This window comes from Adelges cooleyi, unplaced genomic scaffold, assembly GCF_023614345.1.
Source record: "Adelges cooleyi isolate 19-005CV unplaced genomic scaffold, UGA_ACOO_1.1 ACOO_flye_CR_arks_rails_tigmint_CR_PRNA_306, whole genome shotgun sequence".
Taxonomy (NCBI): domain Eukaryota; kingdom Metazoa; phylum Arthropoda; class Insecta; order Hemiptera; family Adelgidae; genus Adelges; species Adelges cooleyi.
In genome coordinates this window covers 1,428,100-1,442,558 of record NW_026095977.1, presented here as the reverse complement: position 1 = coordinate 1,442,558, position 14,459 = coordinate 1,428,100, and the positions used below count along the sequence as shown (strand labels likewise).

The following is a 14,459-nucleotide window of genomic DNA, read 5'->3' as shown; positions in this document are numbered from 1 at the left end:
TTTATGTAAATTGCTTGCTTTATATTGTTTAAATAAAGTTACATATTTTTAAAAAAATGCACAATGTTAATAATATATATTACATTTTGTAACCAATGTTTGTGAGACGTTAAATTTCTGACCGAAAATTGATTATTAAAAGTATTTATCTGGCGTGTTCAAAACAAATACATAAAAAGTACCTAGCATTATTTAAGATACTTCTCAATAAACTTAAAAAAAAGATTATATATTTTAATGTTGTTCGAATACAGCTAGATTTTTTAGTAATAGATACCTATAAGTTAAATAATCTATTTATTATGGCTTAACAAGGTCCTAATAATATTTTTAAAAAATGATCTGAATAACATAAGTATATTTAATATACTTCATTATTTAACTTTTATTTATTATTTTTTTTACTTAAATATTTTAAGGAAAAAATACTTTAAAAAAAATCTAGTTAAGAAGATTGCACGCGGTCTGCTTTTAAGGAGTTTTGTATAGGCAATATTTAAGAAAAATGAGGTTTTAATAAATTTCGACCATGTCAATTAATTTACCGGTTAATTTGTTTAAGCTTTGTGGTATTATTTTTAATTTAAATAATTCTTTCTATGAGTAAAAGCCATTTTAGTTTATTTCAGACAAAATGTCGACTAGGTAAGTTGGTCCAATCGTTATTTTGTTAAAAACGTCAAAGAAAGAGGACCACATGCAATTTGCTTCAAAATAGAATCACTAATGAAACACACCAATTAAAGTAATAAAAATATGTAATGGTCCAGCAAAAAATAGTTTTCTAATCATTTTTGTGGCCAAAAATAATCCAACCAAATCATTTCATAAGATTTTTACTTAGCACAGAACGAAAACAAAATAATTGAAGAAATAAAATACTAACAGGCATAGTCAAAAAAATAATATTGTAGATATCTTGTAAATAGCAACTAATAAATGTAAAGCCAGTTTGTCGGTTTAGTTATTTTTATAGTGTTCATTTCGACAATTTAATTATTTTATGACTTATCAAAGGATTTTAAAAACTGTACTTTCACTAAATAATTAATAAGAAACGGCAACTGACCCACTAAATTGGTATTTTCATGCCTAACCATGCATGGTCGTTTAAATTAAATGTTAAATAATATAAAAGCTAGCTTTAAAGCCTAAAAAATAATAATAATTCCACATTTCATAAAAAAAAAACCAATGTTTATTTCCAAATAAACATCAAGTATTTTACAGAGAATTACGACTTATGATTTTGTTCAAATTAAAACTTAAAATAAAAATATTCATAACAATCTCACATTTTATGTCTAATAATAAATCAAGTTGCGTTAAATAGGCAGGCAATTTAAAAAACAAAATACAATAAAAAAGATAAAATATGTAATGTAAACTGTATTGTGTTGTATTTACATATTTTACAAAAAAAAGTTAATTAAAAAACAATACATCTAGAAAAAATACAAACAACACAAGCAAATGGCACTAATGGCTAAAAATACAGTCTTAAGTCTCAGAACACAAATATTTACAAGCAAAAAAAAAAAAATGTAAAATAAAAGAAAAACAAAAGAACAATTCGTGCAACTTATATACATTGTGATTTTTCGACTCAACACTATGTAAGGAAAAGTTGAGATCACATAGACGAAAAAAAAAATTCAATAACTGACTAAACCCTACAAATAATCGAGTTAGAAAAATCACCATGTATACACCGTAAAACATAAGAAGCTTCCTATGGTTGCGGTTTGTTCTTACACTGACTGGCAGCCTACATAAAAAAAACAAAGGTAAACAAATTACTCAAACTATATAATTTAAAGCTTAATTAGTTAGAAATTGTAATTATTACCTTTTCGGCCAGCCAATCTATCACTAACTGATTCTTCAATGCCATTTTTAATCTCTCACGCCACAATATGACATTTTGGATGCACTTTTCGCACATCCAGGTTGTTTTTTTGTCACGCTCGTTTATCTGGAAAAAAATTGGTATAGATAAATATTGATAAAATGTTCAATATTAAACCCATATGACAAAAATGAAATTAATTGTTATGCGGGCACTTCGTTTTTATTAGATATATTATTCCTAACAGTGAGATACAAGTGATAAAATAACGATGATCCGTGAATAGCACAAAGTAGTACTAACAAAAAAATATCAAAAAACGTCAGATATTTCAATTAAAAATAATCAAAATAGCCACCTCACTAACAGTGTTGGGAATTATCTAGATAAAAAATTGTAATTATCTTATCTAGGTAAAAAAAATTAAATCATCTTATTATCTTATTTAGATAAACAAATCGGTTACTAGAGGCTATTTATCTAGATAGAAATTGTAACTATTTTTTAAGTTATTTATTCATGGGTTTAACAAAAATAGGTTTCGGGATCCGACGAAACGCATAATGTAGTCCTAGCCTAAAAATATTAATATACCTAGGTCCTAATGAATAGTGATATAAGAATATATTATTAATACATTGGGGTTGGCTTGTTAGACAAGTCCAATATTCCATTGTAATCCAATGTGTTTTAGTCGATTATACAAAACGTCTTTTACCTATTTTTAATAGGTAGAAGTAGATAAGAGTTATAGATGTATTATCGTATAATTTATTATTTATATTCGTAGTTCTCGACTACAGTGCTCAGTTTTTATTTAATGTTGATAATTTTTTTTCCCAGTACTCTCGAAATAATTACTAGTGCTATATAAAACGTGTTTATAAGAATTTTTACGATAATAATTTCAAGATTAACATTGACCAAAATCCCAACAAAAAAAATGGTCGAAAGTGCAAGTGTTTATTTGAGCAGAATGGTTATAAATTATATTTTACAAATATATATACATGTCAGGCGAGTCCTGTATCAGTAACTACATATAGGGTAAAGAGTAAAGACTATAAAAGTAAAATAGTAAATAGTAATACAAGTCCAATATATTCTAACAATGAGCCGTTTCCGAAAAGTTATTTGTATTTTCAATCAAAATAAAATAACAAAACCATGTAATAAACATTTTAAACATAATGTGGGCTCTCCGTAGTCCGTAGACCGTATGTGGCCAAAACGATAGTTAAGCCTCAAAAAAGAACAATATGTTTATAAATAGTTTCAACCGATAACGAAATGTCCCGTCATCGATTATCGAGTTTGATAAACTCGTATTTACTTTTTATACCTATTTACACTATTACTGTTGCCTACATAAAAGATGACATAAACAGAGTACATGAAAATAATAAATGACAAATGAACAGAGTAGCCATAAATCGCGAAATCTAATATAAGGAAAATTTGCTCTTTGACGTAACTGTCCATGTCTTAGTACCTACGTCTTATTGGTTATTAAATTATTCTGTGAAAATACTTTGTTAGCCTATAGAGTAATACAGTAATAATTCTATAAAAAGCTATAATGGGTCCACGTATTCGGGGAACACTGTCAGTGTTACACTGATTCGGTGCAATATTATTGTTTATATTTTTCAACGATAATTCGTTATCGGAGCAAACCCTTATGTCTTTCAGCTTTGTAAAGAACACAGACGTGTTCACAGTTGTCAGTTCACGTTTTCGCGAGTGTTTTTCTTGTGTCTGTTATAACTTATAACTTTATGGCAGTGTTGTTTTTTTTTATTCGAATAATTATTATTTATTGTTTTTAATTATAAAATGGATAAATATTTGGAAAATTCTATTTGTTCTAAACGAAGTCACGAGGGTGATCAATACCAAATTAACAGTCTTGCTGGGTCACAACCAGCAGAGCCTACAAATGCTATCGATAAAAATCAAAATTATCTATTGGATGGCAAATATTACAAAATACTGTCGGTTGACGGATCAAAAATTACTGTTAATTGTCAAATTTGCGCAAAGAAAATAATGGCTTATTCGAATTCAACTGGTAACCTATTGAGTCACTACAAAGTAAGTAAAATTAATTTTTTACTGGTGATATTTAACTAAATAGCCCTTAAGTAGTTAAACTAACATAAATTTACAGTTTTTTTTTTATAAAAACATAAAACTGTTTGGATATTTTTTATAATGTGTTAGATAGATATACTATTATTTTGTATAATAAATTATGAGTATTGGAGATTTTATACAAAAACTAATACTGCAATAGTTATTTTTTTAATATTATTTCAATTACCTAGTACTCTTTGTTAAACAAAATAGCACTCAAGTAAAAATATTTTTAACTTAGGTTACTTTAATTTTCAATACGTAAAACTAAATTTACCAAGATATATTATAATAAACATATTATATTTTTTTAGCTTGTACATTCTTGTATGATGAATGAATTAAAGAACTATAAAGAAAAAAAACGGTATGATAATTCTAATTCAATTGCACCAAAATCAAAGCAAGCAAAATTGTGTTATTCTACGTTTAATTCAGAACTTAAACAAACATATTCAAAGCAAGAGGTATTCATTTTAATTAGTATTTACATTAAAACCTAAATTAATAACCATTTTACTAACTTAGAAAATAGCTAGAAATTTAAAATAAGACATAAATAATTCTTAATAATCTAAAATCTAAATACTATATTAGTTTTATAAAAATATTATGCATACACATTAGTTACTTATTTTGTAAATAGTTACAATAAAAATAAGTTATAGTAAGCTTGTGGTTACAATAACGCCAAGTCTTATTAGAGTTTGTGAATTAGTGTTTAATAGTTTTCATTTTTTTTTCTAATAGGCAAATGTTTCTATGTTTGTAAATAATAACTCACGTAAATGGTAATTATAAATGAATTTGATCCACTATATTGTAATAACAATTATTTAGTATTTACTATGCTGTTTTATCAAATTCAATTTGTTTTCCCAACCTAATAAACATAGTTTTTATTTCTACTAACATCATGTTAATAATAAAAACCATATTTTTAAATACAATATTTTGAAGTTTTTAATAATAAAAACAGTAACATATTTAAGTGTCATGTCTATTATATATAATAGCTATAAAATGTAATATTTATTCCTTACAGGTGTATGATTTGGTTTTTCAATACATAGTCTGTGAAATGCGACCACTCCTAACTTGTGAAAAACATAGTTTTCGCAAATTAATTTTGGGACTTACTCGTACAAACGATGAATCAATAATTCCAAATAGAAAACAATTATCAAATCTGTTGAATACTAATTATATCTCTTATGTAACCATGTTGAAGTTGACATTTGAGAAATTAAAATTAATTTGTACCACTGCGGATATTTGGAGTGCCAACAACAAAAGTTATTTAGGTAAGTGTGATATGTAATTTAGTTTGTTAACAAAATGTTAATTGATTTGGTTAATTCAAAGTTGTAATATATTAAATACAAGTATTTAAATCCTTCTCTGGATATCAAAGTTAATTAAAAAAATATATAAATTAATATAAATTTTAAATGTAATATATTGAAATAGTTTAAAAAATATAATCTATAGTAAAATGATCAAGAAGTATGCTAGAATAAAAACTGTATGTAGTTTTCTAAAATAACACTTTTATATTCCAAAACAATTGTTTTTGTCAAAAAGCCAATTTAGTAATTAGAAATTTGGGTAATATTTTTGGTACATGATATTACAACTTATTATCTTAAATGCTCATTTTTTCACTAAGGATTCTCAGTTCAACTATATTAAACATATTTATAACATGTTATAAAAATTATTCTATACAACACTGATTTTTGTATAGTATTATAATAGTTTATTATTTATAATTAATATTATATCAATTTTTATACTTTTTAAGACGCATAAAAACGATATTTTTAGATTCATTTTTTAATCTACTTTAATTATTTTGTTCTTTTTTGTTTTTGTAAGTACGTATCTATATATTTAAATGTACAATGTTATAAAAAGTTTATAATATGTTATAGAAAAGGCTGCATGGTCAGAAGGATTATCATAAGAATTAGTAATCAATTTAAAAGCTTATAATTTTAGATTTATTACTGTATAAATTATCATAAAAGTTGAAAATAAGTTGTAATTACTATATAAGTTATCATAAAAGTTGAATAAAAGTTGTAAGAAAATGAAAAAAAGTGTAATGATGGGAACGGGTTTGAACCTGGTACCGCTCATATCTGAGCACCGTTCACGCCCAAACGCACCACGCATAATTTTTGCTGGCGGGTGAGAAATAAGTCTTTTTGAATTGCAAGATTCCACCCGGAACGACAGACAAGAAATCGACCCCATTTTCACCCCCTTAGGGGTGGAATTTTCAACCTCTTGTGGATTAATAATGCATTGTCATCGAATTGTGAGCTACCCTGAAAGTTTCAGCCGGATAGCTAATCGGGAAGTGCTCGAAATTTGAGACAAACAAGATTGTGAGTTCATAAAAACGTTTTAATAAAAATTGTAGTCTTGAAATAACAAATGGAATATTTAAATGTGTATGTTTTGATTATTTTAATGAATATGTACTAAAAAAGGTATACTACACATATCAGCACAATTTGCACAAATGATTCATATACTATATTAATTCAGTTTAAGCCTTAACGCTTTAGTTCTTAAAAATTAAAATTTTGATTACATATAGGAAAAATTCGTTAATTTTGGCGAATTTTCATGCTAAAATTAATTTGATATAGTAATATTTTGTGGAAAATTACTTTATTTGGCAGTTAGCGCGTTATTTAATTTTTTTTTTAACTAGTTACGCATGTATTATCATCTATTTCAAGTATTTGTGTAATGTGCTAATAATTAAACACTACAATATCCCGGGTACTTGGTTAACTATGAATTAAGAAGTTAGGACGAGAAGGGAAATGCGGTTGAGTAATGTGCCCATATTTCCACTCTCCACCCTTCCTCCCATCCTAAATTTTAAAATTAAACGGCTTGAAAATAATTATTCAAAACTGGTTATCGACCAATCAAAACACGTTCAGCAAATTACCTATTCCTAATTTAAAAGGTTAATAAAATATGCAAGTCGCCGATACAAACAACTTAGGTCTTATGGTTTTAACATAATAGGGGTGGGGTTGTATTTAAAAAAAAATAAAGGAGATTGCACGCTATCGGTTTTAAAGAAGTTTGGTGTAGGCAATAATTAAGAAAGAAAAAAGTGGTTTAAATAAATTTTGGCCATGTCAATTAATTTACGGGTTAATTTGTATAATCTTCAAGGTATAACTTTTAATTTAAATAATACTTTCAATGAATAAAAGCTATTTTGGTTTATTTTGCATAAAATTTCGAATACATAGGATTGTCCAATTTCAATTCTTTAAAGAGATTCAAGTTCTTTGGCTAACTTACTATGTTATATAGGAAGCCAATTTCATTTATACATTTCAGTTCCTTGTTAATTAAATACATTTAGTTTATATTTTTTTAAACATTAAAATAAAATGTTTCCTATAAAACCTAGTAAAGTTGCCAAAGAATTCGTATATGTTTAAAAAATTTAAATCTAACAATCTTAAGTAGTCGAAATTTTGTCTGAGTTTTTGGTCTAAAACATCAAAAAACAGACCGCATTCATCCCCTTAAATTTTTCCCAACTATGACAATTAAAAATAAATAATTAAAATAAAGTCTTAATATTTTATAATTTATTGTAATGTTTAATTATTTGCACATTATAAAAATATATGTGCGCTTACTAGTAAAAGTAATTTTACAGAACCAGTTGTCGGCCAGCCAAATATCCCAGCAAATTAATCAAATTATTCTTAAAAAAACTGCTAAATTAATTTAATATAGTTACCGTCTACTTAAGCCTACCGGCTAAAATGATAAAACATGAAACATGCTTTAGTCGCTGGACCTTGAATAGTGATTATTTCCGATCTGTAATCACCTTGCGTTATTTGATGATAATATAGTGTTTATTTTATATTGTGACCAAATGTTTTTTAATAGATTTTTAATATTTTGCCTTTATCGGTTTTTTGGCAACATTAACCTGATCAGTTATTTTTCATAAATTAACCATTCAATTAATTGTGCTCATTATTGTAAACAATTTTATTTCACATGCGTCCACGGAGTGGCCAGCATGTGACCAAAACCAACATACGGCATACGAAACATCATTTCGTGTTTGAATTTTATTCTCAATTCAGTGGTGTCCTTAGAATTTTTTATAATCAATATTATATAAATTAGCATCATTTTTTTGATCAATTTATTTTCTAGTTATTCTCTAGTGTCTCTAGTCTACTATCAAGAATTATTTTTTTAAATATTTAAGACATCTCAAATTTGAAATTTAAAACTAATTAAAATGATACCGCCTTAAAACATTTTTAATGAGAACCTATGTAAGTACATGCTTCACTAGTGAAGAATTGGAAACAAACTTATTTCACAATAATTAGATTTTTACAAATTTAAATATTGAATATAAAATAATTCTAAGGATACCACTGAATTGAGAATAAAATTTTAACCCAAAATGATGTGTCGTATGCCATATGTTGGTTTTGGTCGCATGCCGGCCACTCAGTGGCCACCCTGTGGACACATGTGTGTCCAGATACCAAAATCATGTTACACATCAATTTAACAAGATTTGTTCAATGCTGCAATTTTTTTTTAATAAGATACGAGTTCTACTTTAAATAGTTTGAAAATTAAAAAAAATGATTTTAACTTCTTGTACCCATACAGCATTCAAAACGTCTCATTTTCTCGGTAGAACTTTACATTACATTATGTACATATTATATGATAAAGCAACCGCTAGATCACGCTACTTATATACATATTATGTTAAAAAACAACCGCAAGATCGCGCTACTAGCTGGGGGCCAAGGCATTAATCCATGCTAAAATTATAACGATTAAGTGCAATTAAAAAAAACGTGGTGTTATAGCGCCTGTAGTATCAATTTTTTAGTTTCGTATATTTTGTGTTAAAAAATGTGTCATCCATATATTTGTTTTCGCTCCCCAAGAATATTTTTTGTTATAAAAATATTTTGTTATGTTGCGAACAAGAATAACCAAAATTATTTTTACCGTCTATAATTTCCTATAAACTAAATATCTAAAAAAAAAAAAATCAATGTTTTCTATTTAAATGTATAACAATGCAGGAACAATCAAATGTAATAAATTAAAAACTATGACATTCTCGCATACATCCGAACGATAAGAATACACTCATATAACTCGGTGAATTAACTGAACTGAATTTAAAATGAAGTAACCATAACAATAATGAATAAAAACGGTTCAATGATTATTTTTTTCATCAAATACTTAATTTAAAAAAAAATCAACTTTGTTTCGTTGTCAAATAGTTATAAACGGAGCCCTTCAAAATCAAAGTTGCGCATGTTTTTAAATTTGTGATTTAACCATATTATTGTTATACTTATATCATATCGTTTTAAATTAGCATCATAAATCATTATATTTAAAACAAAGTACCATACAACGCTTAGCTTTTGAAGGGCTCAATTATTAGGTGCCGATAAGTCTAAACAGATAACCGAATATTACAGAAATTAAAAAAAAACAATAAATTATTGCATTTAATTTTTATTAAGACTGGAATGAACTATTCGGGTATAAGTGTTTAATATTGAGTTAAATATTATTTTATAGAAACGTTGGGATGAAAAAAACGAATATCCCAACAACATTTTCATATAAAACAATAATAACACTGTACTCTGCGAACAAACCAAATCGGCTGTTATTAGCGCATTATGCGATGGAAAAAAAAATTGTTAAATGATGTTGTGATAACCATAAATATAAATCAATTACAAATTAATAAGGCCCAGTTACTGAACTATTAATTACACATAGTGGTTTAACTTATAAATACAAATTTTGCAAAAAATCGCCTACATCCAACTGCTTTATAAATTGGAGGGCGAGGGTATCACGTCCTTATAACACACACTTAAAAACCCCAAACAAGAAAAACCTTTATCGTCGCCCGGCTAACGGCATACTGTTCAACAAACCCAGTTTCGATACAATCTATAACACTCGGTTTCCTCGTAATGACTATTAAAATTATTTTTATTATATTATTATTTGTCAGTTGCTGACGATTTTAAGGGGAACCCCAGTCTCACTCGAAGGGCCGCCACTGGTTGTTAGGCAACCGTCAACGGGTAAACATTAGAGCAGAAATGGCGCCAAAAAATTATACAAAATATTTTTTCACCGACATAGGGGCGGTGCACTCCTCGAGTCTAATATTATTTAAGACTATTAATGAAACAATAACAGAAGGTAATAATATGCTAAGCCCGGTATCGCTCGAATCTACATGATATTATAATCGATATATATATATATATGTATATTGGCAAATCACTCACCTGAATTTTGTAATAACGCTTAATGTCCTGCAACATGGAGTCATCTATGTGCCATATTGCTTCGGCGCTCAACCGAAGCGACCTAACAGTAAGGCAAGTTCGACAACAGTCCATGTTGTTGTTGGCAGCGGCGGCGGCGGCAGAGTTCATGTTGACAAACAACCGGAGAGGTGAGAGAGTGCAAAGGTGTTGATGGTGCTGAGGCGTCTGAGTGACTGAACGAGACGACCCGGCCGATGTAGCAGCTCGAGATCGGCGCCGGCTGGGTTATCGGTCGGCAAGGACGTTACAAGCTAACCGCGTTTGCAAGGACCGTGTAGACTAGGTAGCCGCTGATAGGGCGAGCACCGTCGACGCGGTTACCTGTAAAATGGCCGCCACGCCGGCGTCGTTCGGTGTAATAATCTTTTTGCGGTCGGCCCGGGGAGAGAAGCGTCTCGAGGGTGCGCAGCTGCTGCCACACCCCATGGCAAATTTTCTATGCCTACACTACACGTCATATTATAATATATTATGTATATTGCACCCCAAAGAGTCCGCCGTTTCTGATTGGTCGTTGTACGTTATTGATTTTTCGTTTCCACAGGGTCCAAACCCCACATCGGAATATATTTCCTACAATATAATATTATACACAAAGTCTGACGACAAAAAAAAACCACCCTTTGTCCCGACGAAACGCTTTCAATCGCAAGTAGCAAAGAAAAAAAATGGTAAAAACCCGTTTGTCCAAATCGCTACTATGTTGAAAATGCAAGGGCGGACAATAGGGGAAATTTCCCCCGTTCACAAAAAAAAAAGTATCAAATATTCCATTTGTTTTTTATTAATTGTGACTAAAATTTTGTTCATGCAAGTTATCGAGAGAGGCTCGTTATTGTATTTACCACGAACATTTAATTATTTTTTCATTAAAAATTGTCCATTTTTATTTTATTGAAATAGTGATCACGGCACATTTTATCTACAGCCGGTTATTACTTGGGTTCCGACACAGTACACATACAAAAATATATTATGACATTACCTGCTATATTCTACGATTTTGCGATAACACCAGTCGATCTATTTTTAAATTAATATGCCATACCACAATGGTTTTACCGCTCCTCGCTGCTTGCCGTTAGTTTTGTTTTGACAGCAGTTTAATGTATTTTATAAAACGAATAATATAAAGTTATTATATTATAGTTAAATTTTATTTGACAAGAATTAAAAAAAAAAAAATATATTGTAGACCAAGTAATCGGTATATTTGTTGGACCCCGTCTCGCAAGTCGTGTTTTGCGGTGACCAACATAAAATTTTACTAAATCATCTAAAATCAATCAAACCTAAAAAAATCATTGGTTTAATAGTTAATCTAGTGCCTGATCGAAGCTTTTTTTTTTTTTGAAATAAACAAAATGGTGACCTCTGATCATTTACTCGCGGATTTTCAAGGAAAAAAGCACTAGTTTATTGTTTATAAAAAATATGATTTTTAATAAAAAAAAAACCTTCGATTAGGCACTAGTTTTTTATGCTTTTAAGAGGGCGTCGCACAGGTGATTTTCAGTGGTAAAAACATGTTTAAGCAGACTGAAAATAACTTGCTTAATTTTGGTTTTAGAGTAAAAGCACTCATTATAAAATTAAAAGAAAACAATATTCCGAAGGGAAAGACGGTACGTTTTTTAAAAAAAATTAATTTTTGGAAAGTTACAGTCATTTAAAAATGTTAAAATAGTCGTTATTTCTAAACTATGTACTGAGCGTTATACTTAGAATAATGAAAAAAACGCACCGTCTTGACCTCCGAACTATTGTTTTCTTTTAATTTTATAATGGGTGCTTTTACTCTAAATTCAAAATCAAGCGAGTTATTTTCAGTTTGCTTAAACAAGTTGAGATCAAAAAACATTTTTAAATCGCTTTCAAGGATGCTGTGATAGTCCAAAAAATGAATTAACTACCAAAATAGAGTCCTAGTTATTGAACTAATAATTACACATCACAGTTTAACCTTTAAATTAAGATTTTGTAAAAAATTGCCTATACTTTACTCCTTATACGCAATGAGCTGTATAAATTTCATTCAAATCTGTGAAAAGGGTTTTTAAGTTGCAGTAGTCACTGACTTTGAAAAAATAGTTTCGATAAAAACTCATTTTAAAAGTTTTATACTCGATTTATGTATAGAAAAATAAATTATTTAATTACTTACATCGAGACATCTATTCCTTTGATTAACTTGAAATTTACAGATAATATTTTCGAGACATCATACTTCAAGAAAATACAAATAAAAAAATCGAATTTTTGACAATCTTGACTACCCCTAACCCCTAAGTTTTTCATTCATAATTAAAAGTAGGTGTCTTTCACATTCACCAGTATGACTGATTTCTGTACACAACTAATTTTCATGTCGACTAATAATAAGACAATTCCTATGCCTACCTATTCCTATTAATTTATTTTATTCATTTATATTTATTGCCCCCCCCCCCCGTTTAGAACCTCTGTTTCCACCCTGGTGAAAATGTAAGAATACGTTTGCCGTACAATGATAAAAAATTTAATATTTTCTAAATGTTAAATCAAACTCCTTTGTTTTCAATGGTTTGCCGTGAAATATAACGCTTGAAAAATATAAAAAAAGCCATAGAAATATTTCCAACCTTATGACGATTTATTATACCATAAAGAACGGCGTCGAGCATTATCTAGACGAATAATTACTTTATGACTAAATAAACAAGCAGCGTTGCTAGATAATAGCCTCGGACTTGGCAAATAAGTATTGTGCCGTGTTCATTTCCCATTATAAATTATAAAATCTTTCACGACTGAGACAAATGCGCAAAGATAAGGAAATTTCGTTACCTAGCAATCATGCCTGTCGTGAATTATTTATCTCTTATCTTATCTAGATAATTAAAACAAATATTTTTATAGCCTTTTAGCTTAGATGATTTATGCCGGGTTGCACCAAATATTTACACAGAGATAAACTCGTTTAACTGGTGTAAATATAAATTCTGTTGCATAAACCACGTTTTAAATTTGATCTGTTGTTAAAAATGTACTTTATCCCGAGTTTAATTAAAGGTCGTTAATCGCTGTGTAAAAATGTAATAACTTGAATTTAAACAACGATTGAGCAACACTTGTTAATTTAACAAAAGACAATGTTTTACAAAAGCTAGTTTATTACGGTGGTAAATAATTTACCAATAAAAAACGACAAGTTTGGTGCAACCGGGCATTAGCTTACAATCGATTTTTACAATTGTGTGAGAATAAATTGTGAACCACTGTTTTTTTGTCGTCTAGTTATGATGTAATAACATTATTCCACCATATTATTAAAATCCCAAAAGACCCTTATGTACGATGATTGTATATAAAATGATATAACAGCTATAGATAGACAAAACACCAAATGTTCTCTGTCGCTAATAATAATAATAACAACAATACGGTAACAGGGTAATGCCATCTGGCCATCAATGACATAATATTATACATCCCTTTCTAGACCCCAGTCACATTAAATGATTGAAAACCTTTCGTGAAATGGTTAGTTCTCTGTCTAATTTTATTTTTCTGATAATAGTAGATGAATACAAATATTCGCGGTCAGTAGACACTACCAAAATTTTAATTAAACTTAAATATGTTGAGCGATAATATTTATTTCTCATACCACTCTTATAATATTAGCAACGAAACAGTGTCCAGATTTGAAGGTTTTACATAATACATATCTTTATTCGGTATAACACCACATTATGCAGTTTAATGTGAAAAAGACCCAGTGGTGTAGCTAGACTATGCCATTTTAAAATTCATAAAGAAATTGCTTGTAAATCGAAATAATCAGAGTTAGAAAATATATCACTTGACGAAATTTTTTTTATATACAAATTATGATTGCTTTATAGTAACTTTTTGTACTTTCTTTTGGTCAAGCCATTTTAGTATAGCGTCTAAGCGTCTTATACCGTCTAAGCTTACATTTCGACAATTATAAAACGTGGTTTAAACTATGCTGTATAACAAATTGCATTTTGCCAAAACATAATGCGAATGTGTGTTTCTGCAAGAATGAGTCATAAGCTGTG

The 14,459-nt window shown here is 28.7% G+C and overlaps 1 protein-coding gene across 1 annotated transcript; it reads right to left on the bottom strand.

Annotated features, from left to right (window-relative positions):
- Positions 1-1,536: 1,536 nt before the first annotated feature.
- On the bottom strand, positions 1,537-10,512 carry LOC126839595 (uncharacterized). Its single transcript, XM_050574988.1, has 3 exons — positions 10,351-10,512; positions 1,850-1,975; positions 1,537-1,768 (listed from the first exon to the last, which is right to left on the bottom strand). Exons 1-3 carry the CDS (start codon positions 10,498-10,500, stop codon positions 1,733-1,735), a joined length of 312 nt encoding a protein of 103 aa, XP_050430945.1. The 5' UTR covers positions 10,501-10,512; the 3' UTR covers positions 1,537-1,732.
- Positions 10,513-14,459: the final 3,947 nt, after the last annotated feature.

Bases quoted from the DNA above. Each gene is read 5' to 3' on its own strand.
- LOC126839595 (XM_050574988.1), bottom strand. From the start codon at position 10,500: ATGAACTCTGCCGCCGCCGCCGCTGCCAACAACAACATGGACTGTTGT. The intron at 1,976-10,350 runs GTGAGTGATTTG...ATTTTTTTCCAG, and splicing joins AGCGTTATTACAAAATTCAG to ATAAACGAGCGTGACAAAAA. The intron at 1,769-1,849 runs GTAATAATTACA...TTTTTTATGTAG, and splicing joins TAGATTGGCTGGCCGAAAAG to GCTGCCAGTCAGTGTAAGAA.